Source organism: Lagenorhynchus albirostris, chromosome 20, assembly GCF_949774975.1.
Source record: "Lagenorhynchus albirostris chromosome 20, mLagAlb1.1, whole genome shotgun sequence".
NCBI lineage: Eukaryota > Metazoa > Chordata > Mammalia > Artiodactyla > Delphinidae > Lagenorhynchus > Lagenorhynchus albirostris.
In genome coordinates this window covers 11,961,055-11,985,312 of record NC_083114.1, presented here as the reverse complement: position 1 = coordinate 11,985,312, position 24,258 = coordinate 11,961,055, and the positions used below count along the sequence as shown (strand labels likewise).

The 24,258-nt window shown below is 43.7% G+C and overlaps 2 protein-coding genes across 6 annotated transcripts in view; one reads left to right on the top strand and one right to left on the bottom strand.

Moving 5' to 3' along the window:
* Positions 1 to 24,258, top strand: part of HASPIN (histone H3 associated protein kinase) — a 63,817-nt gene that overhangs the window by 3,939 nt on the left and 35,620 nt on the right. For 2 of the 5 annotated variants that reach the window (XR_009537489.1, XR_009537490.1), the window contains exon 2: positions 9,408 to 9,472. Coding sequence is in view for 2 of the 5 variants with exons in the window: in XM_060133682.1 (XP_059989665.1) it covers positions 21,279 to 23,620 (2,342 nt within the window). In the remaining 3 variants the exon portion in view is untranslated. Of the gene's footprint in view, positions 1 to 9,407; positions 9,473 to 11,036; positions 11,296 to 21,265; positions 23,621 to 24,258 lie in introns of those variants that run through there. The other 3 variants (XR_009537488.1, XM_060133681.1, XM_060133682.1) reach the window with 3 other exon arrangements.
* ITGAE (integrin subunit alpha E) overlaps positions 10,267 to 24,258 on the bottom strand; it is a 71,587-nt gene continuing 57,595 nt past the window's right edge. The window contains exons 27-31 of the mRNA XM_060133668.1: positions 21,032 to 21,088; positions 20,620 to 20,715; positions 18,961 to 19,056; positions 14,327 to 14,437; positions 10,267 to 13,380 (exon numbers count right to left, since the gene is read on the bottom strand). Coding sequence (XP_059989651.1) covers positions 13,285 to 13,380; positions 14,327 to 14,437; positions 18,961 to 19,056; positions 20,620 to 20,715; positions 21,032 to 21,088 — 456 coding nt within the window. The 3' untranslated portion in view covers positions 10,267 to 13,284. The remainder of the gene's footprint in view (positions 13,381 to 14,326; positions 14,438 to 18,960; positions 19,057 to 20,619; positions 20,716 to 21,031; positions 21,089 to 24,258) is intronic.

The window sequence follows — 24,258 nt, the reverse complement described above, 5'->3', positions numbered from 1 at the left end:
GGCGTCCACAGCTCCTGCACTCAGTCCTCCCACAGATTCTTCCTCTTTGTTGCAGTCTCTATCCCCACCTGCCTTTCTGGCCTCACGAGCCCTTTACGCACACCAGCTTCAGGGGAACTGACTGACAGCTTTATCACATCCCGCACTTTGCAATCCCTGTGCCTCTGCTCAGGCGGGTCTCTCCTCAGTACTTCATGGCTTCAAGGCTCAGCCTTTACAGGGCTTTGTCTCCTTCACAAAGGCCTCCTGGATCCCTCTCCTCCTCTAAATTCCCAAAGGACAGGATCCGATCTGTATGTTTCAGGGAGTTACAGCTGAGTGCACACCTTATCTGTCCTATAGGGCGATGAGGGCAGAAAAGGCTTTACCACTCTGCTCCACTGGGTCTATAATGAGATAAGTGGTCATCCAGAAGAGAAGGGGGGATGGGGGGAGGGAGGGAAGGAGGAAGGGGGGAAGGTTGATTCCTGATCATCCTGCCTCTACCCATTAGCCTGCATATTTGAAGTGTCAAGAGTAGAGTGACTAAGCCTTTATTTTTGAGTGTGTATTTCTAGAAGATTTCAACACAGATAACTCTACTAGAGCATTATGTTCCATTTGTCTCCTGAAGCAACTTGTTAGTCATCAAGACTCCAAGTCTGTGCTGAGCGCTACCCACTGACAAAGTGTAATCAGATGAACCCTGATCTCATTAACTAGTATCTCACAGGGTGTGGGTCTTGACATCAAAGCTCACCCAGAGTGCTTGCCCCAAAAGCCAATTCCCAAGCCCAAGCCGGACTAGAGCATCAGGACCCTTAGTGGGTAGAGCCCAGGAACCTGATGAGCTGAGCTCCACCTGTGCCTCTTCCCCAGCAACACCTGTAAACCTCCACTGCCCCCTAGCTGCCGCTGCCCTACACCCTGCCCGCCTGTAATGAAGCTTCTGTGGAAAAACATTAGACCTGAAGATTCCTCCTTAAACTAGCTGATGGCCTCGGGCAAGTTGTTTCCTCCTCCACAGAACAGCTAATGGTGCCTGGAGTGACTGATAGATGGCTGCAAAAGTACAAAGCCTGGGGTAGAACAGATGCTTTTTCTTAAATGACCCAGCCTAAACAGAGTAGGTCTGTGAAGCTGGATGGAAAAATAGGTTACCTATTTATTTTTACTACACTTTAACTGAAATTTACCATTTCCTTCAATTATGAATGTAGGCAACAAACCATAAAAGTATTAGCAGTACCTGTATCTTAACACCAGTAGAAATTACAGATATTTCCCCATTTTTCTTTCTTAATAAAGAAGTATGTATCTCCATTTCATAAAAATTTTTTTAATATTCTGATCACTGTTTCAATATAACTGGTTCTTTATAAACTTATATATTTAAAAACAAGCTGATGGAAAAATACGATAAAGCAAGCATAGTAAAATGTTAATGGAAGAAGCCAGGCGTTCAGTGTAAAATTCAATTTTTCTGTATGTTTGAAGATGTTCACAATAAAATGCTGGGAATTTATCTGAGAAGCCATCCCTAGGCTTCAGCAGATCACCAAACGGGTCTATGGCAAACAAACAAGTTAGGAACCCCTGACCTAGAGGTACTAGTGTCCTTAACTTGCTACTCTACCCGTGAGTTCTTCACCTAGGAGGCAAAGGACCCCAAGCCCCAGTGTAGAATCCAGGAGTTAGGCTGGTAGCCTTTCCCAGACTAGGAAATCTAAAAGGTCTGCAGAACCACAGTGGGCCAGTGGTGTTTTCTCCCACCCCAGCAGTCCAACGTCAATCTCAGACCTCACAGCTCTAAAGAGAGGAAAAAAATTCCTGACCACATTCATCTTTGCTCAAAATGACACCTGCTCCAATACACAAGTGGCAAAATACTATAAACAACTTAAATGTTCATCAATGATGGTATAGTTAAATAAATTACGGTACCTCCCAAAACAGATACACAGGACAACAAACCATCCATTAAAAAGAATAAAATAGATTTCCAGTTCATATAAAATGATCTCCAAAATAGATTAGTAGATGAAAAAAAGCAAAATACAGAAGCGTGTATACATTATATACTACGATTTGCAATTTTAAAGGATGTTTTTATATGCATAAACTCTCTCTTGAAGAATGCACAGAAAAAAGAAACTGGTAATCCTGGTTTCCTCAGAGGGAAAAAAAATGGACAACTGGGGGCCTGGGGCATGAGGGAGACTGATTTTTGCACTGTTTGAATTCTGTTATCATGAGTATGAACCATTACCACGTGAAGAGAATAAATAAATTCACCGTTCCTGAAAAAAATAAAAAGAAAGAAAAACTTACCCCAGGGTAGGACACTTGTCAAACCCAGGAAACAAGGCCAAGAGCTCGAGAGCATCTGCCAGCGCTCTGGGCAGGGCTAGCCCAGCCCCCTTCCCAGACCCTGCAGAGAAGACGCCTCCCCAGAGAGCACACCTGCAGTCCCCCGACCACTCAGGACTGCAGCTGGTTACAGGTCCTAGGAGTTGACCAACCAGACCCAGAATCCAATCCTGGGGCAGAGGGAGGGGGAGCAGAGCTGCCAGCTGCCTCTCCTGGAGGCTGGCACCCTGGTCCTGTCTTCCCTGTGATACTTAGGAGGAGTTCCTCGTTTAGACAGACCACCAGCAATACTACTGCTTCCTAATGCCCAGCAGCGAATCTGCAAGACTCAGTTCCCCCACTTCTGGAGAGCACATTGCTCTCTAATTCTAAGTCAAATCACTCTTACTTGCAGGATACAAAATTAATGCACAGAAATCTCTTGCATTTCTATACACTAATGATGAAAAATCTGAAAGAGAAATTAAGGAAACACTCCATTTACCACTGCAACAAAAAGAATAAAATACCTAGGAATAAACCTACCTAAGGAGACAAAAGACCTGTATGCAGAAAACTATAAGACACTGGTGAAAGAAATTAAAGATGATACCAACAGATGGAGAGATATACCATGTTCTTGGATTGGAAGAATCAATATTGTGAAAATGACTATACTACCCAAAGCAATCTACAGATTCAACGCAATCCCTATCAAATTACCAATGGCATTTTTTATAGAACTAGAACAAAAAATCTTAAAATTTGGATGAAGACGCAAAATTCCCGCAATAGCCAAAGTAGTCTTGAGGGAAAGAAACAGAGCTGGAGGAATCAGACTCCCTGACTTCAGACTATACTACAAAGCTACAGTAATCAAGACAATATGGTACTGGCACAAAAACAGAAATATAGATCAATGGAACAGGATAGAAAGCCCAGAGATAAACCCACACACCTATGGTCAACTAATCTATGACAAAGGAGGCAAGGATATACAATGGAGAAAAGACAGTCTCTTCAATAAGGGGTGCTGGGAAAACTGGACAGCTACATGTAAAAGAATGAAATTAGAACACTCCCTAACACCATACACAAAAATAAACTCAAAATGGATTAGAGACCTAAATTAAGACCAGACACTATAAAACTCTTAGAGGAAGACATAGGAAGAACGCTCTTAGACATAAATCACAGCAAGACCTTTTTTGACCCATCTCCTAGAGTAATGGAAATAAAAACAATAATAAACAAATGGGACCTAATGAAACTTAAAAGCTTTTGTAAAGCAAAGGAAACTACAAACAAGACGAAAAGACAACCCTCAGATGGGAGAAAATATTTGCAAACGAATCAATGGACAAAGGATTAATCTCCAAAATATATAAACAGCTCATGCAGCCCAATATTAAAAAAACAAACAACCCAATCCAAAAACGGGCAGAAGACCTAAATAGCCATTTCTCCAAAGAAGACATACAGATGGCCTAGAGGCACATGAAAAGCTGCTCAACATCACTAATATCACTGATCATTAGAGAAATGCAAATCAAAACTACAATGAGGTATCACCTCACACCAGTTAGAATGGGAATCATCAGAAAATCTACAAACAACAAATGCTGGAGAAGGTGTGGAGAAAAGGGAACCCTCCTGCATTGTTGGTGGGAATGTAAATTGATACAGCCACTATGGAGAACAGCATGGCGGTTCCTCAAAAAACTAAAAATAGAATTACCATATGACCCAGCAATCCCACTCCTGGGCATATACCCAGAGAAAACCATCATTCAAAAAGACACATGCACCCCAATGTTCACTGCAGCACTATTTACAATAGCCAGGTCATGGAAGCAACCTAAATGCCCATCGACAGATGAATGGATAAAGAAGATGTAGTACATATACACAATGGAATATTACTCAGCCATAAAAAGGAACGAAATTGGGTCATTTGTTGAGACGTGGATGGATCTAGAGACTGTCATACCGAGTGAAGTAAGTCAGAAAGAGAAAAACAAATATCATATATTAACGCATATATGCAGAACCTATAAAAATGGTACAGATAAACCGGTTTGCAGGGCAGAAATTGAGACACAGATGTAGAGACCAAATGTATGGACACCAACGCAGGAAAGTGGCGGGGGCTGGGGGTGGTGGTGTGATGAAATGGGAGATTGGGATTGACATATATACACTGATGTGTATAAAATGGATGACTAACAAGAACCTGCTGTATAAAAAAATAAATAAAATTAAATTTAAAAATTAAAAAAATTTGAAGAAAATGTTTATAGATTCATGTAAGTGAATATATCTATAATAGATTCAAATGAAAAAAGAAAACTGCAATGCATGGAAATATTATTTTAGGAAAAATTTATGTAGCTATGACAGTAAGCCTTCCGATTCAGGAACTTGGTGTGGCCTGCCATATGCGCAGATCTTACTTTGTGTCCTTCAGTAAGATTTCACATTTCTTTTATTTAGGTTCTTTAACATTTTGTTAAATTTAAATGTATTAAGTGTGTATTATAAGTGGTATATTTTCCCCTGTCCATTTCTAACTGGCTACTACTCATATTAAAAATAAAAATAATAAGAAAAACATAAACAAAACCCAACTTATCAGTTTGTGTCTTATGTAACTTTATAACTCCTTATAAATTCTTATACCACTTTATAAATTCTTTTTAATTCTAGTAATCTTTTACTAGATTCTCATAGGTTTTTGAGACCTCTACAATTACAGACAAATTATGCTTTTCTAATATTACAAAATTATTTCATACCCTTATCTATTGAATCAGACCAGATCTCTACAAATAATGAATCACATTATTAAGAGTAAGTATCTCCTGTGCCTGATTTTAAGGAAACAGCCTCAGAAATTTGCCATTTAGTATATTTGCTAAAAATTTTTGGTAAATGTCTTTATCATTATGCAATAACTTCCTTCCCTTCCTAACCTACTTAGAAGTTTTATTAGGAAAAGTTGCTAAGTGTTATCAAATGCCTTTGTAGCATTTTTCATATAACCTAATTGTTTTTCTCCTTTAATTTGCTGTTGTAAACAATTCAAGTTTTGTTTTAATTCAGACTTCATCTTTAATACCAGACAATGAGACTGCCCTAAGACCAGAAACTGCCAGGTGCCATCCAGGAGCGACTGGAAGGACACTACATAATGCCTCTCTTTGTCCTGATTGTTTTGGACACTGAATTCTGCTTTTTCAAATATGAAAATTGCCACCCCTCCTTCATTTTTGTTTGCATTTTCCCAATATCTTTGTCTATTTATTTTTCAAATTGCTTGCTATCTTGTTTTACAAGTGTTTCTTCAAATAATACACATTTGGGCTTCCCTGGTGGCGCAGTGGTTGAGAGTCCGCCTGCCGATGCAGGGGACACGGGCTCGTGCCCCGGTCCAGGAAGATCCCACGTGCCGCGGAGCGGCTGGGCCCGTGGGCCACGGCCGCTGAGCCTGTGCGTCCGGAGCCTGTGCTCCGCAACGGGAGAGGTCACAGCAGTGAGAGGTCCTCGTACCGCAAAAAAAAACAAAAAACAAATAATATGCATTTGAATCTGACTTTTCAGCCCATCTGACAGTCTCTGTCTCCTGAGTGCATTCACGCTTAGGGAAGTAATTAATGTACTTGGTTTTATTCCTTCCATCTTAAATACAATCTCACTTTCCTTCTTCTTACTTTTGCTGAATTAGCCATTTTCGTCCCTGTCATTTTTTCCTGTTCCTTTTTCCTCCCTGTCATTCCTCTGTTTGCCTTTCTTTCTTGTCAGTTTTGAAGTCCTACTGTGCTTTAAAGATCAGCTCATGCCTATATATTCCTGAGTCATCTTCAAATATATATATTCTATCAAAAGAAAATAATAATGTTATACAATATGTGGGGGCTTCCCTGGTGGCGCAGTGGTTAAGAATCCGCTTGCAAATGCAGGGGATATGGGTTCGAGCCCTGGTCCGGGAAGATCCCTCATGCCGGGGAGCAACTAAGCCCATGTGCCACAACTACTGAGCCTGCGCTCTAGAGCCCGCGAGCCACAACTACTGAAGCCCACACTCCTAGAGCCCGTGCTCGACAACAAGAGAAGCCACCACAATGAGAGGCCCACACACCACAACGAAGAGTAGCCCCCACTCGCCGCAACTAGAGAAAGTCCGTGCATAGCAACGAAGACCCAACGCAGCCAAAAATAAATTAATTTAAACAAATGTTATACAACATGTATTTTTTTATACAACATGTATTTTTATACTATATGTATTTTTAACACACATGCACCAAGCATCTATAGCTGCTCACACCTCCCTCAACCCCAAACAGGACAGAAGCTTTAGTTCTAGGTTACTGTTAAGTTTTTCTTTAAAGAATGACTCTTCTATTTCAAAAGTCCCTACTTAGCGTTTATATTACAAAGTCCTAGTCACATCATTATTATCTATTTAACGTTAATAATATATATATTGCAAGATTCACTGCTCCCATTATTCCTCTCCTTTTTGTCTTTCCCTATCTTGGGATTTCTGTTCTGAACCAACTGTCATTTGATAGAGTATTTCCCCACGTGCTGTCCTCAGGTAAGTACATGGACAGAATACTTCTTAAATGCCTGCACTTCTGACAATGTTTATTTTTCCCTGACGAATGAATGATGTCTTTTCCTGGTTAGTGATTTTGGGGCCTTAGTCTTCTTCCCTCAGGATTCTACAAATGTTGCTCCAGGAATTTAACTGTTAGTGTTGCTGATAAAAAAAAAAAGTCTGAAGCTAATTGATTCTCTTTCCATTGCAAATAAATAATCTGTTCTTTGGGTCTCAAAACTTTAAGATTCGTCCTTATCCTTGGACTTCAGGAATTTCATCAACGTGTGTCTACACATATATTCTTACGTTAATCCTGCCTGCGACTCAGAAAGAGGATTACTTCTCTACTTATTTCTTTTCTACCTCCAGACTCCTTTATTTCATGTTATAACTTCTGGATCTGACTTTTGAATTTATCTCTAGATAATTCTATTCTACATTGTCGGGTATATCTTGAGCTTCCAGATGTGACTCAAGAAGTATCATAATCATAATCTTTACCTATTCAATTTTTTAATCAAAAATTAAATTTGTTGTATATGAAAGCTGTTAAGAGTAAATCCTAAGCGTTCTCATCACAAGAAAAAAATTTTTTTTCTATTTCTTTAATTTTGTATCTATAGGAGATGATGCATGTTCACTAAATCTATTGTGGTAATCACTTCATGATGTATGTAAATAGAGTCATTACGTTGCACACTTTAAACTTACACAGTGCTGTATGCCAGTTATAGCTCAGTAAAACCGGAAGAAAAAAATTAAATTTGTTCTGATTGCCAAAAAAAAAAAAAATCTCATTTCATGGGAAAATACATGGTCTTGCCGATATTAAAAAATAAATAAAAAGGAAAGTAAAGCTACAATTATATACCCATTAAGCAAACAAAGTAAAAACAGAGATCCCAGGCTCGTTCACGCTGCTGATAACCACGTAATGTGGTTCAATCTTTCTGGAAAGCTATTTGGCATTGAAGGGCAATTACCAAATGTGTTTAAGTCCACTTCTGGAGAAAGCTTTACAAAGTGTAATGACCTACACAAATTTAAGTTATTGATTTCCCCAAACACACATTAACCCAAGGTGTTGCCTCTCCCTCTCCCCCCAAACCTGCATTCCACAGCAGCATTTTGTCTCTGACACTGGCTCCTTGAAAATGGTCGTAAATTATCACAAATGGTAGAAGTTATGATCCTGTTTATGTAAAACACACACAAAACAAAACCCAAAAACCCATGTACTTGTATATGTACATATGTGAATATTTACAAAAGCACCGAATATGGTCTGGAAGGATACATGCTAAGCCAGCTGACCTCAGCTTCTAAGGAGGGGCACGGGATGGGGCAAGGTTGCGACTAAAGCATAGTTTCACTTTTCATTCTGATCTCACTCTGAGAGTGTTATCTATGTATTACTTACATACTTTTCAAAACGTCCTTCCACTAATCAAAATAAAGTCAACTAGAGTTGGGAACTGTCTATTTAGGTGCATCCAGCTGCCTCCTGAACTCTTGATATTTGAACAACTGCCCTTCCTGAAGTGATTAAGATTCCCTTGATTCCATTTACTAGAGCTGTTCTTAAAGTAATGGTAAAATTCTGGCACTATTGCAAGGTTATAATTACGGCTAGGAGACCCCAAAATACCTAAAGCCTGATCTTAACCAAATACCCCTCCTTGTACGGATATTAGAGAAGATGTGCACAGACTAATACACTAGCACAGATAATTTCAGACTGCTGGGCTTGGCTGAACGGAATGCTCCTTTCTCAATGTCTAATTAGGCCTAAATAGTTTGACCAATTTAGATGTTCACATCTGCTTATTTCACCCCTCCAACAATCAAATTCAAAGTTCAGATGTTATCCTGAGAGAGGTTATTTGAATCCACGCTCACTAGCCTGTAGCCGGGGAGATGAAAACAAGAGAAACCACAGGGGCACTTTCCCCCATGCTAGTGTCCAGCTGGCCCCATCTTAGTCCTTTTCTGGCCGGGACACTGGCCCTGTGACATGACCCACTGTCCTTGGATCTCTGCAAGCTTTGGCATGTCCTGTTCCCAGGCAGAGGAGGGTGAACAGGAAATGGGAAAGGTCTGGCACTAGATGGGCATCTTTTAGAAGAAAGACAAGGCTCTGGCCCAAGCCAACAGCACATGAATTTATACAGTGTAACCATGGCTCCATTTAAGTCTCTTCCTCCTCACAGACTGGTCCCTTACGAAGTCTCCTGACTACAATGACACTGGTCTAACCCAGCCAGGTCAGCCCAGCTCAGTCCGTCAATAGCTTACAGATGGTCAATGTAAGTCTTGGCTGTTACAACCGAAGTGGGATCTTATTTGCTATAAAAAAAAAAGTATAAAAGCAGGGACTACAAGTCACCTATAATAATGAAAACCTGGACACAACTCCTGAGCCCAACAACAGGGAAACACCTAAGCAAACTTACTTCTTTCTTTTCCTTCAAAGGCACACCTCAGAGATATTGCAAGTTCGGTTCCAGACCACCACAATGAAGCAAATATCATGATAAAGTGAGTCATACAAATTTTTGGTTTCCCAGTCCATATAAAAGTTATGTTTACACTATACTGTAGTCTATTAAGTGTGTCATAGCATTATGTCTAACACAACAATGTACATACCTTAATTTTAAAATAAAAAAAAATTACAAGAGTAACATCAAAGATCACAGATCACCACAACAAATGTAATAAAGTTTGAAATATTTCAGAAATTACCCAAAACGTGACAGAGACATGAAGTGAGCAAATGCTGTTGGAAAAATGGTGCTGACAGACTTGTTCAACACAGGGCTGCCACAAACCATCAGTCTGTAAAAAATGCAGTACCTGCAAAACCCAATAAAGGAAAGTGCAATAAAACAACATGTGTCTGTAAATAAGATACATTAATAAAGGTAGCTGCACTGAAAAACAGAGAATGGTATAATAAAGGGACCAACGTATAAAGGAATTCCTGAAACAAATAAAGCAGACGGATTCTGATCAACAGAAAAGCTGATCGTCCCAGACAGAAAAGATGAAGGGCTCCATGAGAAGCGGACGGGACCCCAACCAAGCCCCAGTGACCACCCAGAGGCAGAGTGGCAGGGAGTGGGACCGAGGGCAGGCTGTGAGGCAGGCAGAAGGCATGCAAAGCTCCCATGAAGGTCAGGCCCAGAGGTAACTGCTCGGAGCCCCACAAGTTCCAGCCAAAGACGTAAGGATGAGAAAAAGCATATCAGAAAGACTCCAAATTACCATTCTGTGCAGACAGGATTTTGAAATCAACAGAAAAGCTCTTAAAAAAGAGTCCAGTAAGATGGCAGATAAGATAAATATTCAAAACAACCAATTAAACACAAACTCTATATAATCAGTCAGGGGGAAAAAAGGTATTTTTCAGAGTAGCAGTAAAAAATATAAAAATGTAAATACAAAATATAATACAGCTGGAAATTAAAATCTTTGTAAATTAAGACCTCTCTGAAGAAAATTACAAATCTCGTTGCAGGGTGTTTTAAAAAAATCTCAGCAAGTGGAGAAATGCCATACTTCTTTCTTTTTTTTCTTTTTCTTTTTTTGATAGGAAAGAAGTGGATTTATTTAGAGAGAAACACACTCCACAGAGTGTGGGCCATCTCAGAAGGCGAGAGGCCAGAAATGCCATATTTCTAAGTAAGAAGATAATACTATAAAGATAATGATTCTCCCCAATTTAATCTGTACATTTAAATTAAAACCCCAAAAGGTTTCTTTTGGGATTCTGAAAAACTGATACTATGAATTACCTGAAAAAACACAATCAATAATTAAAAAAAAAATAAGAATGAAAATGCCCTATAATCAAAATTTACTGCAAGGTTAAAAAGAAGGCTGATATCAAAAACAGAATACCATTTCCACACTGATCAGATTAGCAAAAGTTAAAATTTGATGATGCCCAGTGATGGCAAGGGCACAGAGTGGCACTTACATATATTCTAAGTGGGACTGAAAACTGGTAAACTTTTTTGCAGGTCAAGTCACATCATACGTTGAAACTTTTTATGTTTTAAAAAATTTTTAATTTAATTTAATTTAATTTTGTTTCTAGAAGCTGCACCACGTGGCACGTGTGATCTTAGTTCCCTGACCAGGGATCGAACCTAAGCTCCCTGCACTGGAAGCGCAGAGTCTTAACGACTGGACCACCAGGGATGTCCCATATATCGAAACTTTAAATGCACATAACCTTTGAGTCAGTAATTGTGCTGAGAACTTACCCACCACTATACTTGAAAAGCATGCCAGGATACCTGTTTAAAGATGTTCGTCACGCCTTTTCTTTGTAATAAAAAAAGAAATGGAAATAACCTAAATATCTACCTGTGGGGACTTCACAAGTAAACTCCAACACATCCGCATGTAACACAGTATACTATGGAGCTGTTAAAAAGAACGGGGTAGATCTGCAGGTGCTGCTAGTGGAAGACTTTCCTAAGGTCTATCAGATGAAACAGCAAGGGGTGGAACACTGCAAACCAATCTCACTGAAAACGTTTACACTGGTATATGCGTAGGAATATTTTGAAGGAATATGTGAAAAACCATTAACAGTGGTTGCTTTTGGAAAGAGACATTAGAGGTGGGAGAGGAGAGGGAGACTGCCTTTTCATCTTTTAGATCCCTTTCTGCCGTTCTGAACTTTTTATTTGCATAATGCTAAAAAGTGTGGTTCCTTCCACTGTGGTACTGGCACAGGAACAAACAGATCAATGAAACAAAACTAGATTTCCACGTGTGTGTGTGTGTGTGTGTGTGTCTGTGTGTGTGTGTGTGTGTGTGTGTGTCTGTGTCTGTGTGTGTATACACACTAGTATATATATTCTAATATATATTTGAATAAATGATAAACTGTTATTCATCTGGAAATAATAATATAGTTAGACTTTAGGTCATCAAGAAAACAGAAACTGGGACTTCCCTGGTGGCACAGTGGTTAAGAATCCGCCTGCCAATGCAGGGAACACGAGTTCGAACCCTGGTCTGGGAAGATCCCACACGCCGCGGAGCAACTAAGTCCGTACACCACAACTACTGAGCCTGCGCTCTAGAGCCCACGAGCCAGAACTACTGAGCCTGCGTGCCACAACTGCTGAGGCCCGTGCGCCTAGAGCCCGGGCTCTGCAATAAGAGAGGCCACTGCAATGAGAGGCCCATGCACCACAACTAGGATTAGCCCCTGCTCGCCACAACTAGACAAAGCCTGCGCACAGCAACGAAGACCCAACGCAGCCAAAAAAAATAAAGAAAGAAAATAAAATAAAAAAGAAAATCAGCTTTGCATCCGGGAAAAAAAAACTCAGGTTAAATTCCCTAATTCACACCTTATACCTACATAAATTTTAGAAAAAAATCAAAATTTAGAAGAAATAACAATGAAAGCACCTGAATTAGATAAAGAAGACCAAGAGATTACTTTCTACATTATATACTTCTGCACCGTTTAATTACTTGCAATGACTTTTATTACCCATGAAAACAAAGACTGTTCCACTGCAGGTTTGGGAGTAGGGAGATATGGCCAAGTTTTAACAGCATGGAGCATACAAATGAAATAAAATCAGATACTAAGAGCAAAGCCAGCCTGTAACTAGGCCCTACTCTTGGTTCCACCTCCTCCTGCGGAAGAGCGAGCGCTCTCTCACGGAGGCACGATGGTCCCCTGAGCAATTCACTCAGGAGGAAGCCAGGCGAGGACCAGCACAGGATGTTAAGTAGACACTACAAAACAAAGTCCTGGTCTTCTCCTCTCCCACCTTGCTCCTGTTTTGGTGACCTCCGTTTTTCCACTTTTTACATTTGTTCTGGGGTGCTTTTCTGTGGCCTCGTTTGAAATAATAGGCCACATCTTAGGGTCTGAAAATGCCAAACTAGGAGCTGCTTTCGTACCACTTTCCCCAAGATATACTTCGTGGAACACCATTTTGGAAGATGTTAACAGAAACAGCAGGAAAAAAGCACTCTTAGGCAAATAAGGCTGGGAAATGCTGCATAACTGCATAACCTCCTCTTGGGGGGCGGGGGGGGGGCGGGAATCACAAAGTATATTATATTTGCATATTAAAGGCACTTCTGTAAAGAAAACAGTTTTATTTAATACCAAATGTCTCCCAAGTTTCACTTTTGCACAATGCACAGACACTTTGGGGACAATGTATGGTTAAAAAACAACACTCCACAAAACGGTGTGCTAGATTCTGCTCTCGATCATCCTGAAGGAAAAGCAACCCACAGGACCCCAGTCTCTAGAAGCCTCCAGGACTGGCTGGTACTCTCTCCCAATGGATGAGGAAGCTGGTCTAACTTTCTTCTTCCAGTAGACTCTCTGATTTCAGCTGGTCCTTCCTTATTCTCTCCAAGTTCAGTTGTTGGTATTTTCTTTTAAAAAAGCCACACTAAAACAAAGGGAGGGAAGCCCGATTACAGGCCTAACCTAACCATCTGCTTTAGAAAACCATCTACCTGCTTGTTGCCATAATAGCCCCCATGCTCCTCTGCTTCCTCTGAATCTCTCCTGATAACCCAATCCTTCAAGACCCATCTTAAATACTGCCTTTCCTGTGCTCAGTCCCCAGTCAGAAGAGATTTTCCACCTTCCTCTGAACCCCCAGAGCACTTTAACCTTTTTAACTTAACTAATTCTGCAAAGTACTACAGTTTCAGCTGTATTGGGTCATATATCTATGTAAAAGTACTCAGCCTACTGGGCTGAGGGTAGAAAGAGATCAAGTACAGCCTCCTACACATCAAGAAACTCACAACCTAGTGAGAAGAGAAATAACTGGAATATAGTGTGACGACTGCCCCTTGGAAGGGTTTCTAGAGGGGAGCTCAAAGGAAAAGCATAAAGCTCAGCTCAGAGGACTCAGGAATCTCTGGGCTGAGTTTTAAGGGAAGAGTGAGAGCAAGTCAAAAAGAAGGAAAGGGCTTACGGGTGTAGAGAGCCTAACTGCAAACACAGAGACACGAACCTATTTAGTTCAGTGTGTTGAGAAAAAAGCAAGACTTAAAGGTGGAGAAAGTAGAGGCCAGAGTGGAAGGTCTTGAATAGCAGTGAAAGAGTCTGAACATCAAAACAGGGGAAGGAAAGGAAAGGACTTAAATAGGGGAACGACAATCAGGTTCGTTTTAGGAAAATATCTCGGTACTCCAATTCTTCATTTAGATCTTTATCTTTTTCAGACAGAAACTGTCTTACTCATTTGCCTCAACAGGCCTGTGGCTGAAGGAAGAGGGAAAGGTGGTCACGAGGCCAGGGAAACTGCTCTAGGTCAGGGGCTGGCTGTCCTAAGGAGGACTGTGCCCAACACCAGAACCTTTACGAACATGGGTGGAACCGACCTTGACTAGGATGACTATAATCACGATCAAAACCAGAAGGCCACCAACACTGCTTTTAATAATGAGAGACAGAGAATACGCCTCCTCATCTTTCAGGAAGATGACAGTGATCTGGAACAAAACAAAGAGATCATCCAATAAGTCAGGTAAGGCAAAATGAGAAAAAAATTTCACGTTATTTTAAGGAGCAAAATGTGAGAACTTGGCAACATACAGTGTATTGATCAAAACTGATGACAGGGAACTTCGCTGGTGGCGCAGTGGTTAAGAATCCACCTGCCAATGCAGGGGACACAGGTTCAAGCCCTGGTCCAGGAAGATCCCACATGCCGCGGAGCAACTAAGCCCGTGTGCCACCACTACTGAGCCCACATGCCACAACTACTGAAGCCTGCACGCCTAGAGCCCGTGCTCTGCAACAAGAGAAGCCACTGCAATGACAAGCCCACGCAATGCAACGAAGAGTAGCCCCCACACGCAGCAACGAAGACCCAACACAGCCAAAAGTAAAATAAATAAATAAATAAATAAATAAAAATACCAATGGAATTTTTTTTAAAAAGTGTACACACCAATGGTTTTTAGTATATATATATTAAAAAAAAAACTGATGACAGTAAAGCAAAAAGCTAAACATTTCCTGATGCAGCATCTAAAATTATCTGATGAGATTTGTGGTTTCTGCTTCCACATGTAAGGAGCTTGAGAGTCACCACTCCATGCTAACAAGTAAAAAGCTGAACAAACTGAAAAATCAACAATTTCTGGATCCCTGAGAGAGCGGAGGCCACAAGGCAAACTGCTGCCCCCAAGAGCGGAGGGAGAGACAGAGAGACTGACACAGAGAGCAGAGGCTCACCAGCACCGGGGAAGCAAAACCTGAACTGCAACTGATGGGTTGCTGGAAGCGCAGTGCTGACAACCCTGGGGCTTACAAACTCCAGGAAACCCAGTCGCGGGGCTGAGGTTTTCTCCAGGAGCTTGACCAGGTTCCCACAGTAAACACTGGAGAAAAAACCCTTCATGCTTCCAGCAGGGGGAGGGGAAGAGGAACCATTTTGAAATAAGCCAGAGAACCCTCATCTTAACAAGGCCTGTCCTCAGGGGAAACTAGTTAACTAGCCTAACCTGCTGGGTAATATCAGAGCCTAACTGTCCTGGGGGAAGGGAAGTACCCAACTCAAGCCCACTCTAGCCATCCCGTCCCACCTAATGGGGTTGAAAAAGACTGAGAAACAGGGGTGAAGTTCGCAGTCCAGAGGCACAGGCTCATTAAAAGACTGAGGCCTAATCACAGAACAGCAGCACACTGCCCCTCCCCAACACCTCACCACATTCATGAAGGTCCGTCTACAGCATTTCCTTCTACCTGGTACAGCATGTCCAGCTACCAAGAGAAAATTACCAGGCATACCAAAAAGCAAAAAAACACAACTTGAAGAGACAGAGCAAGCATCAGAACCAGACACGGCCAGAATGCTGGAATTATCAGACCAGGAATTTAAAACAACCATGATGAATATGCTAAGGGCTCTAACGGTTAGAGCAGTCAGCACACATGAACAAAGAAAACGAGCAGACGGGCAATGTAAGTGGACAGATGGAAATCCTAAGAAAGAAGCAAAAAGAAACGTTAGAGATGAAAACCCACTGTAACAGGAAATGAATGCCTATGATGCGCTCATTAGTAGACGGGGGGACATGGCTGAGGAAAGAATCTCTGAGCTACAGAGAGCAACAGAATCCTCGAAAAGCAAAGAAAACAAAAACAAAACGAAAAAAAAAAAAACCAGAACACAGTAAAATTATCTGATGACCAAAATATTTTATACAAACTACTTTGGTCTCTTATCTAGAAGAGTTATGTCTGCCAGGAGACTGTGACCTTCTGTTTGTGTGTGTGTGAGAGACAAGAGGGCGAGAGAGGGAGACAGCGAGAGGGAGAGAGCGAGTGAGAGAGCGAGCGAGAGAGGTTCTATTAAGGAGCCTCTGACAGTTTAATAGAGGGTCCCAACAAATTAAGATCTCTAGGGTTTAAAGAACACTGAAAGACGGAAAATCAAGATTCTACATCCAGGTATGCCCCAAGCTCACATCTTCAAAATGATTTCTAAGTCCCTTCCAACTCTGTTCTGACAACTCTTTTTGATCTTGCCTAATGACTGATAGGACATTTTCTGACATGAAATACATGACAAAGATAAGGGTCTGCTCTTCACCAGACTAATGTCAGTGACACAGTAATAAATGCAAAATGGCGTCCATGTGTACTATTGAAAAGCCCTGCCATTAGAAGCCACCCCAGCATTGCTGTCCAGAGGCTCTCTCCATCCCAGGGCTCAAGTGGAAAACCCAGGGGACGTGCTTCCCAAGTGAGACCCAGACATGGCCCTCCCAAGTTGTGCCCAGCACACAGATCACGGCCAGAAGGCCATCAAGACACCTCTGCCTGCCCAAAACACTGAATTCCCTTCATCCAAGTGTTCAAGCACCAAGGTCAGGGATGCTTCGGACAGAATTTCTGTATGGGATGGAAGGCTGGACAAATTTACCTTTGAGGCCTCTTCCAATTAAGTCATAAACACTTCCAAGGGTTGACCCTCCAGGCAGTTTAACTCATATGAGCTGAACTTAAGTTCTGGGCCTTGGGAATAGCGAGGGAGCAACGCAACAGAGAAGAAGAACAGGAAGAGAGCTGTTTTTTTCCTTCATGGAAGAGTAAAGTGGGGGCAGCGGGGAGTATGGGGAGAAGACTTGAGAACCTGAGGTTTCAGAAAGTAATGAAAGGAAGTCCCAAGATGACAGTAATGTAACATGTCAGATTTGAGTAGAAGTACTCCGATTTCTCAAAGCCTCTTCCTTTTTTCCTCTTCCAAAACCACAGGTTCCTAAAGTGCCCTAAAGGTGTCCTAGTAGAGGACAGTAGAAGGGAGAAGCAGGACACAGAATACCCCGGCTTGTAGAAAACACTCTTGGTGGCCCACCCAACAGCCATTCTCTCCTTTCCTAGTTTGTTCAGAAGTCATGACTGGTCTAAGCTGATCATGACAAAGTCATCCCACTTTGCCAGTGACTGACACAAGATCTAGTTCTCACTAATAAGTTACAAGAAGATTATCTGCTAGGAGTTTTTAGGAAAATTGTCCTTGAAAAGGGAAGGCTGAAATTCCCTGGCAATGCAATGGCTAGGACGCTGCACTTCCACTGCAGTGGACATGGGTTCAATCCCTGGTTGGGAAACTCAGATCCCACAGGCCACACGTAGTACAGCCAAAAAAGAAAAAAAAAAAAAGGAAAGAAAAAGGAAGACAAATGAGGAAAAACTCCTTTTGCTACTGACCTCTTGGCTTCCTATTTTGTATACTGCCATGTGAAACTATATCACTGGGAGAAGTGGAAAGTGGCAACTTTGTGGCAGCCACAAGGGAAGGCGTCCCCAGCACACGGAGGGTAGAGCACAAGATTCAAAGGGGCCAGCCCGTTGACACTGGTCTGCCTCCCTCACTGGATAAACAACAGAGGCCTTTATGGTACATTAGTGCTAGTGTCTTGCAGCTGAAATGTAAATACTTTGCTTGGGGTCCTGAATTTTAAAAAAGGAAAAATCACTGTGGGAACTCTATGCTATAGAAATAAAAGCATCAGTAAGTAAAAGGGGGAAATTTATACATAAATTATTTAAGAAGGTGCATGTAAGAAACTGTTAACAGTAATTCCCTTTGGGAAGAGGGAATCAGGGGTGTGGAAAGGGGGAAGTAAAGGAACCATTATTTTTTGTTTGGGACCTTTGTGTAAGGCTTGGATTTTCTTGCTTTTCTATTTAAAAAAAAAAAGTCTGAGCAATGGGATAATGGGGCACTTTCTTCCATATCATTTTCTGTATTAGAAATACTTAAAAATAAAAGTTTTTCCTGACATGTTTGGAGAACTGCACCTTTCCCCTCCTCCAGGGAGGAAACCAGAGGACCTAATGTTTAGCGATCCAGTCTCACCCTCTTGACATTCCCTCCGATACTGAATCATGCCTAACTACAGAGCTCACAGATGGACAATCTCTGACACCGGCAGCACATCTAGGTGAGTGTCAACAAGAATGACAACTCAGGGTGGCACACACAGTATTCGGCCCACAGATCACAAAGGTCAGTCTGACTTGCAGTCATTCTTCTGCAAAACGAATCCAAGAGTTCTAGTACTTAGTCTAAGACTTATTAAAAAAATATGCATTCCTGAGTATTGTAACTGTGCAACATTGTAACTAAACACTGATACCACACACTAAGAAGAGAGTTGTTATATACCCCTCCCCCAAAATTTCTCATCTAAGAAATTTTAAAAAATATACATTTTCCAATCAAAGTATATATAGCTGTTGATTCCAGCCTAGTTATTTCAACTGAGACTTCCTCTGCTTAGGCCTCTTATTCAGTTGCCTCATTTCAGAGACAGAAAAACTGAGGCAGATGCTGAGTAACTCAAGGTCACGGAGGCAGTTGCTGGCAGAGTCAAGATCAGAGGTGATAAGACTAAAACAGGAAGAGGGCAACAGCCAAGTGTCTGTACAGGGGCGCTGAGGTCAGGCACAGTTTTCCCAGGACATCACCCAGAGAACGAGAAGACAGCCAGGGGATTACCTTAGTTCTATGGTTCTCTGCATTGAGCCCCTCATATAGAGATTTGTTGAAAGATATTTCACCAAGGATGTGCAGCTCAGTCACATCTCTTCGTAACTATAAGACGGGGAAGAAAAAAAACGAAACACATTTTAGACATGGACTTACTGTTCTTTTTTTTTTTTTAAGTTAACTTTTACAAAAATTTTATTGGAGTATAGTTGATTTAAAACAGACAGCACTCATCATCTGCCCCTTTAAACGTGCTCCTTCTCCAGTACTTCCTCAGCAATCACAAAGTTACCCAAGCAAGACACCTGCAGTTATACCTCAACTTCTTTTCCCTTATCCTTTACTTCATGCTACACCCTCATTTACCTACCCACACAGCCCAAGTCAGTTGTTGGTGATTCTTTTTTTAGCCTCTCTTGCACCTGTCCCTTTTTCTCCATCCTCATTGCTACTTCTTCAGCTCAGATCTCATCATTCTCACCTGGATCATCACAAGACGTTAAACTAGACTTTAGTCCCTACTTTTTTTTTTTTGCGGTACGCGGGCCTCTCACTGTTGTGGCCTCTCGCGTTACAGAGCACAGGCTCCGGACGCGCAGTGTCAGCGGCCATGGCTCACGGGCCCAGCCGCTCCGTGGCACGTGGGATCTTCCTGGACTGCGGCACGAACCCGTGTCCCCTGCATCGGCAGGCAAACTCTCAACCACTGTGCCACCAGGGAAGCTCTAGTCCCTACTTTTGAATGAGTCATCAGGTAAGGCCTAAGAGGTAACATGTGAGTTAAATATAAGAAGAAACCACATACATGAAGATCTATGAGAAAAGCAATGTCATGCAGAAGGAACAGCAAGTACAAAGATCCTATGGCCAGAACAATATTGGCAAACTGGAGTATAAAAAGCAGGGAAGGGCTTTCCTGGTGGCACAGTGGTTGAGAGTCCGCCTGCTGATGCAGGGGACACGGGTTCGTGCCCCGGTCTGGGAAGATCCCACATGCCGCTCTGGCCGCTGAGCCTGCGTGTCCGGAGCCTGTGCTCCGCAACGGGAGAGGCCACAACAGTGAGAGGCCCGCGTACCGCAAAAAAAAAAAAAAAAAAAAAAAAAAAGTAGGGAAGAGGCGAGTACTAGGAGATTAAGTTGAAAAAGCAAGCAGAGACCAGATCATAGGGTGCCTTGCACACCACTGAAAGAGACAAATTTTAATCTAAGTGTATTCGAACTTTTATTAAAAGCAGATAAGTGGCACAGTGTTTTCTTTTAAAACATAGCTGTTATATGAAGAACGTTTGTAGAGGGTATGGCAAAAGCAGAGGCAAGAAGAGCAGAGAGAAGGATACTGTAATAAACCCAGTAAGAGGGGTGGCCTGAACTACAACAGTACCAGTGGAGATGGAGAGAAGTGAGTGGATTTAGAATATACTGGTAGGGGTAGAATCACAGAGCTTGCTGCTGGTACAGATACGGGGATGTAAGAAAAGGAGTCGCAAGTAATTCCTAGAATTCCTAGTAACTAACCCGAATAAGTTACCCTAGTTAGTAACCCTGAGTAAGTGGGTAAGCAACAGGTTGGGATAGGAGGTGGATCAAGAGACCCGTTTTGGACATATTATATTTGGAGATGCTATCATCCTTCTTAGGATAACAGTAGGATAATCAGATCTCAAGTACCTGTTCTGATTGACTCAAGGAGACCTCTGCAGCCACGGTTACATTTTCTTTATCCGAGGTGACGTTACAGCTCACTGAATGCCATTCTTCCACATGCTGGAAGAAGGTGTGTGTTAGTTGGCACAATTCCTCTTCGGGTGGAAAAGCCGGGAATTTTAACACTTGGCACACAGAGCACCTCAAGGTCCCGGAATAGAGGGTGTGAGCAGTTTCTGCGCTCACTTGGCTCGAGCAAAGCCGCAACCCTGGCAAACGTGACCCAGTGTAGAGGCTAAGGGGCGCCTTGGGACCGCCCCGCCTGTGCTTTCAGGGGAAACCTCGGAAAAGTAGAATTCCTGCGTCTCATGTCACCCGCTTCAGGCCCTCTCCCTCCCTGCCGCCCCGCCCTGGCCTCTCGGACGACCGCGCTCACCTGAACCAGGTCGCTCCCACAAACGCGCTCCGGACTCTGGCTGCACACAGTGTGAGCCTGAAACAAGACCCATTCCCGCGACGCCTTGAGAAAGCCAAACCGCCACAGTTATCCGCCCTCTCCCACTTCCCGCGAGACCCATCGTGATTTGCGGGTGCGAGGCAGGGCGCTAGGACCCGGCGGGCGGGTCTGCGTCTCTAACAAGTCTCGCGGTGTTTCCATTTGAACCGCCTGGCGGGTGTCGGCGATGGCGGCGTCACTCCGGCGACCCGAGAATCGCCTCTTCCGAACGTATGGGGTAGCTGGCGGCGGGGGGCCGCGGCGGCGTCCGGGCCAGGCAGCGGTGCAGTGGTTCCCGCCACAAGACCAGAAGCGTTTCTTCAGCAGCAGTAGCAGCGACGCCAGCGGCGGCGGCCCCTCGCCGTCTGTCGTCTCCGACGATCCTGACGACCCCGACTTCCCCGGCAGCCCGGTGGGTCAGCGGCGGAGGCGCGCTGGCGGCCGACTCTCCAAGGACCGGCCGAGTCTGATCGCGACCCCGAGACGCCTGAGGCTGCGACCGCGGTGCCCGCAGAAGTGCAGCACCCCCTGCGGGCCGCTCGGACCGCCGCCCTTCCCCAACGGCCACCCGGGCCTCCTGAGCCCGGACCTCAGTGTGTGCGGCCAGCCCAGGGACGGCGGCGAGCTGAGCACCAGTGCCTCCCTGTTGAGTTCTCCGGCCTCTCCCGGCCCCGGGTCCCCTGCGCCAGGAGACGGCATCTGTACCGACCCGTCCGCCTTTCTGGATGCAGCCTCTGAAGCTCCGAGCGGCCTCCACCTCCCAGAAGCCTCCCTGGACCAGGAGCCTCTCCCCTGTTCCCAGGAGGCAGAGACAGCAGGAGGCAGCCTCAGCAGGTTGGCCCACCAAGCCCGTGCCAGCCTCAGGTCAGCTCTCTGTAGCTTTTTGGACTCAGGAAATCCTGAGGATTCTGAGCTTGGGCCAGATGGGAAGAATATGCGGGAGTCCTGCTGTGACAGGGAACTGGTGAGGAGGAGGCTGGAGAGCCCAGGTTCACACAGCACGGGCAAGCAGAGGGCCACGGACCAGGACTCCGGTCGAGAGGCCGGGTCTCAGGAGGCTGTCCAGATAGAATATGGGGAGGCCCGTGGGTGCAAGCGCGGTATGGCACCTGGGAAAAGCAACAGGCCTGAGAGAACCGGGCCAAGCCGGAAAAGGAAGCATCAAGAGACAGCAGAAACCTCCCTCCACCATCACCACCACTTTAAAAAAGGCCAAAAGATGCAAAAAGATTCACTCGTCACCCAGGACCTGACGCGTTTACAGAATGCCTGCTCTTGGACCAAAGCCAGGGCCTCCTTCAGCTTGCACAAGAAGAAGACGGTGACCACCGCGTCACAAGTGTGCAGCATCTACACCGTTGCCAGTTCTCTCTCTGAGTCCCTCATATCGGAATATTCAAACCTTCCTGTCACAAACAGAACAAACAGTGCCCTGTACCCTCGGCACTTCTCCTCCATGTATTTGCTCACCCCCTTAAAGACACTACATGCCACAGACAAAAAGGCGTCCGATGCAGAAAAGGTTTATGGGGAATGCAGTCAGGAGGGTCCTATCCCCTTCAGCGACTGCCTTTCCTCAGAAAAACTGGAATGCTGTGAGAAGATTGGGGAAGGGGTGTTTGGCGAAGTGTTTCAAACAGTTGCTAACCACACACCTGTAGCCCTAAAAATCATTGCTATTGAAGGACAGAAGTTAGTCAATGGAGCTCATCAGAAAACTTTTGAGGAAATCCTGCCAGAGATCATCATCTCCAAAGAGTTGAGCCTCTTGTCTGATGAGGTATGCAACCGTACAGAAGGCTTCATTGGGCTGAACTCGGTACACTGTGTTCAAGGATCTTACCCTCCCTTGCTCCTCCAGGCCTGGGATCGCTATAACTCAACCAAAGGGTCTGCAAATGACCGGCCTGACTTTTTTGAGGAAGACCAGCTCTTCATCGTGCTGGAATTTGAGTTTGGAGGGATCGACTTAGAGCAAATGAGAACGAAGCTGTCCTCCATCGCCACTGCAAAGAGCATTCTGCACCAGATCACTGCATCCCTTGCAGTGGCAGAGGCATCGCTGAACTTTGAGCACCGAGACTTGCATTGGGGGAACGTGCTCTTAAAGAAAACCAGCCTCAAAGAGCTCCACTACACCCTCAATGGGAAGACGAGCTCCATCCCCACCCGAGGGCTACAGGTCAACATCATCGACTACACCCTGTCACGCCTGGAGCGGGATGGGATCGTGGTTTTCTGTGACATTTCCATGGACCAAGACCTGTTTACAGGAGAAGGTGACTACCAGTTTGAGATCTACAGGCTGATGAGGAAGGAAAACAACAACTGCTGGGACGAATATCACCCTTATAACAACGTGCTCTGGCTACACTACCTCACAGATAAGATCCTGAAACAAATGACCTTCAAGAGCAAAGGTAACACCCCTGCCTTGAAGAAAATGAGGAGAAAGATCAAGCATTTCCATGAGACTATGTTGAACTTCAGCTCTGCCACAGACCTGCTCTGCCAGCACAGTCTGTTTAAGTAAGCTGGGGTTGCTGACCGCTCCCAAAGGAGAGGGCACAGGTCTGGAAGCCCCTGATGCCGTTTTTAACCTCTATCCCCACAGCAGGGTGGGATTCCTGTTCTTACAGGTTTCCAGTCAGCTTTTCAAACAAGAATTTTGTTTCCAAGTGGAAGCTGAAATGTTTGTTGAAATGTTTAAACTTAACAAATATTCTTTAAAAATAAACTATACATGAGAACAAGTGTTTACAACTGAAAAGCCCTCTTTCTGTCAGCAGACTCCATTTTGTAAATTCCTTTCCCCATTTTCCTTTTTGAGCCTTGACACTTTATGTAGCCCGAGCAGGAAAAAAAGCCCATGGCCTCAGCTGTCAAACCGATCAGAGCCTGTTGCTGTAGGTGTCATAAGGCTGGCTTTGACAGACGAGGAGCCAGCTGAGAGCAAAGAGGCCGTAGCAGAGCAGAGTCCTAGGCAGACAGACTGGAGGGCAAGCAGGAAGGAAGATGGTAGGCAGTTTATAGGGAGAAGTGCGAGAAATGCCACATGTTTATCAAGCTCATTTGCCAGTCACAAAGAGAAGCAGAATTTATCGATGATTTTCAAATGGAAAATAAATTTCTCCATGGCTACTCAAAACGTTTGAATTTTGCTTATT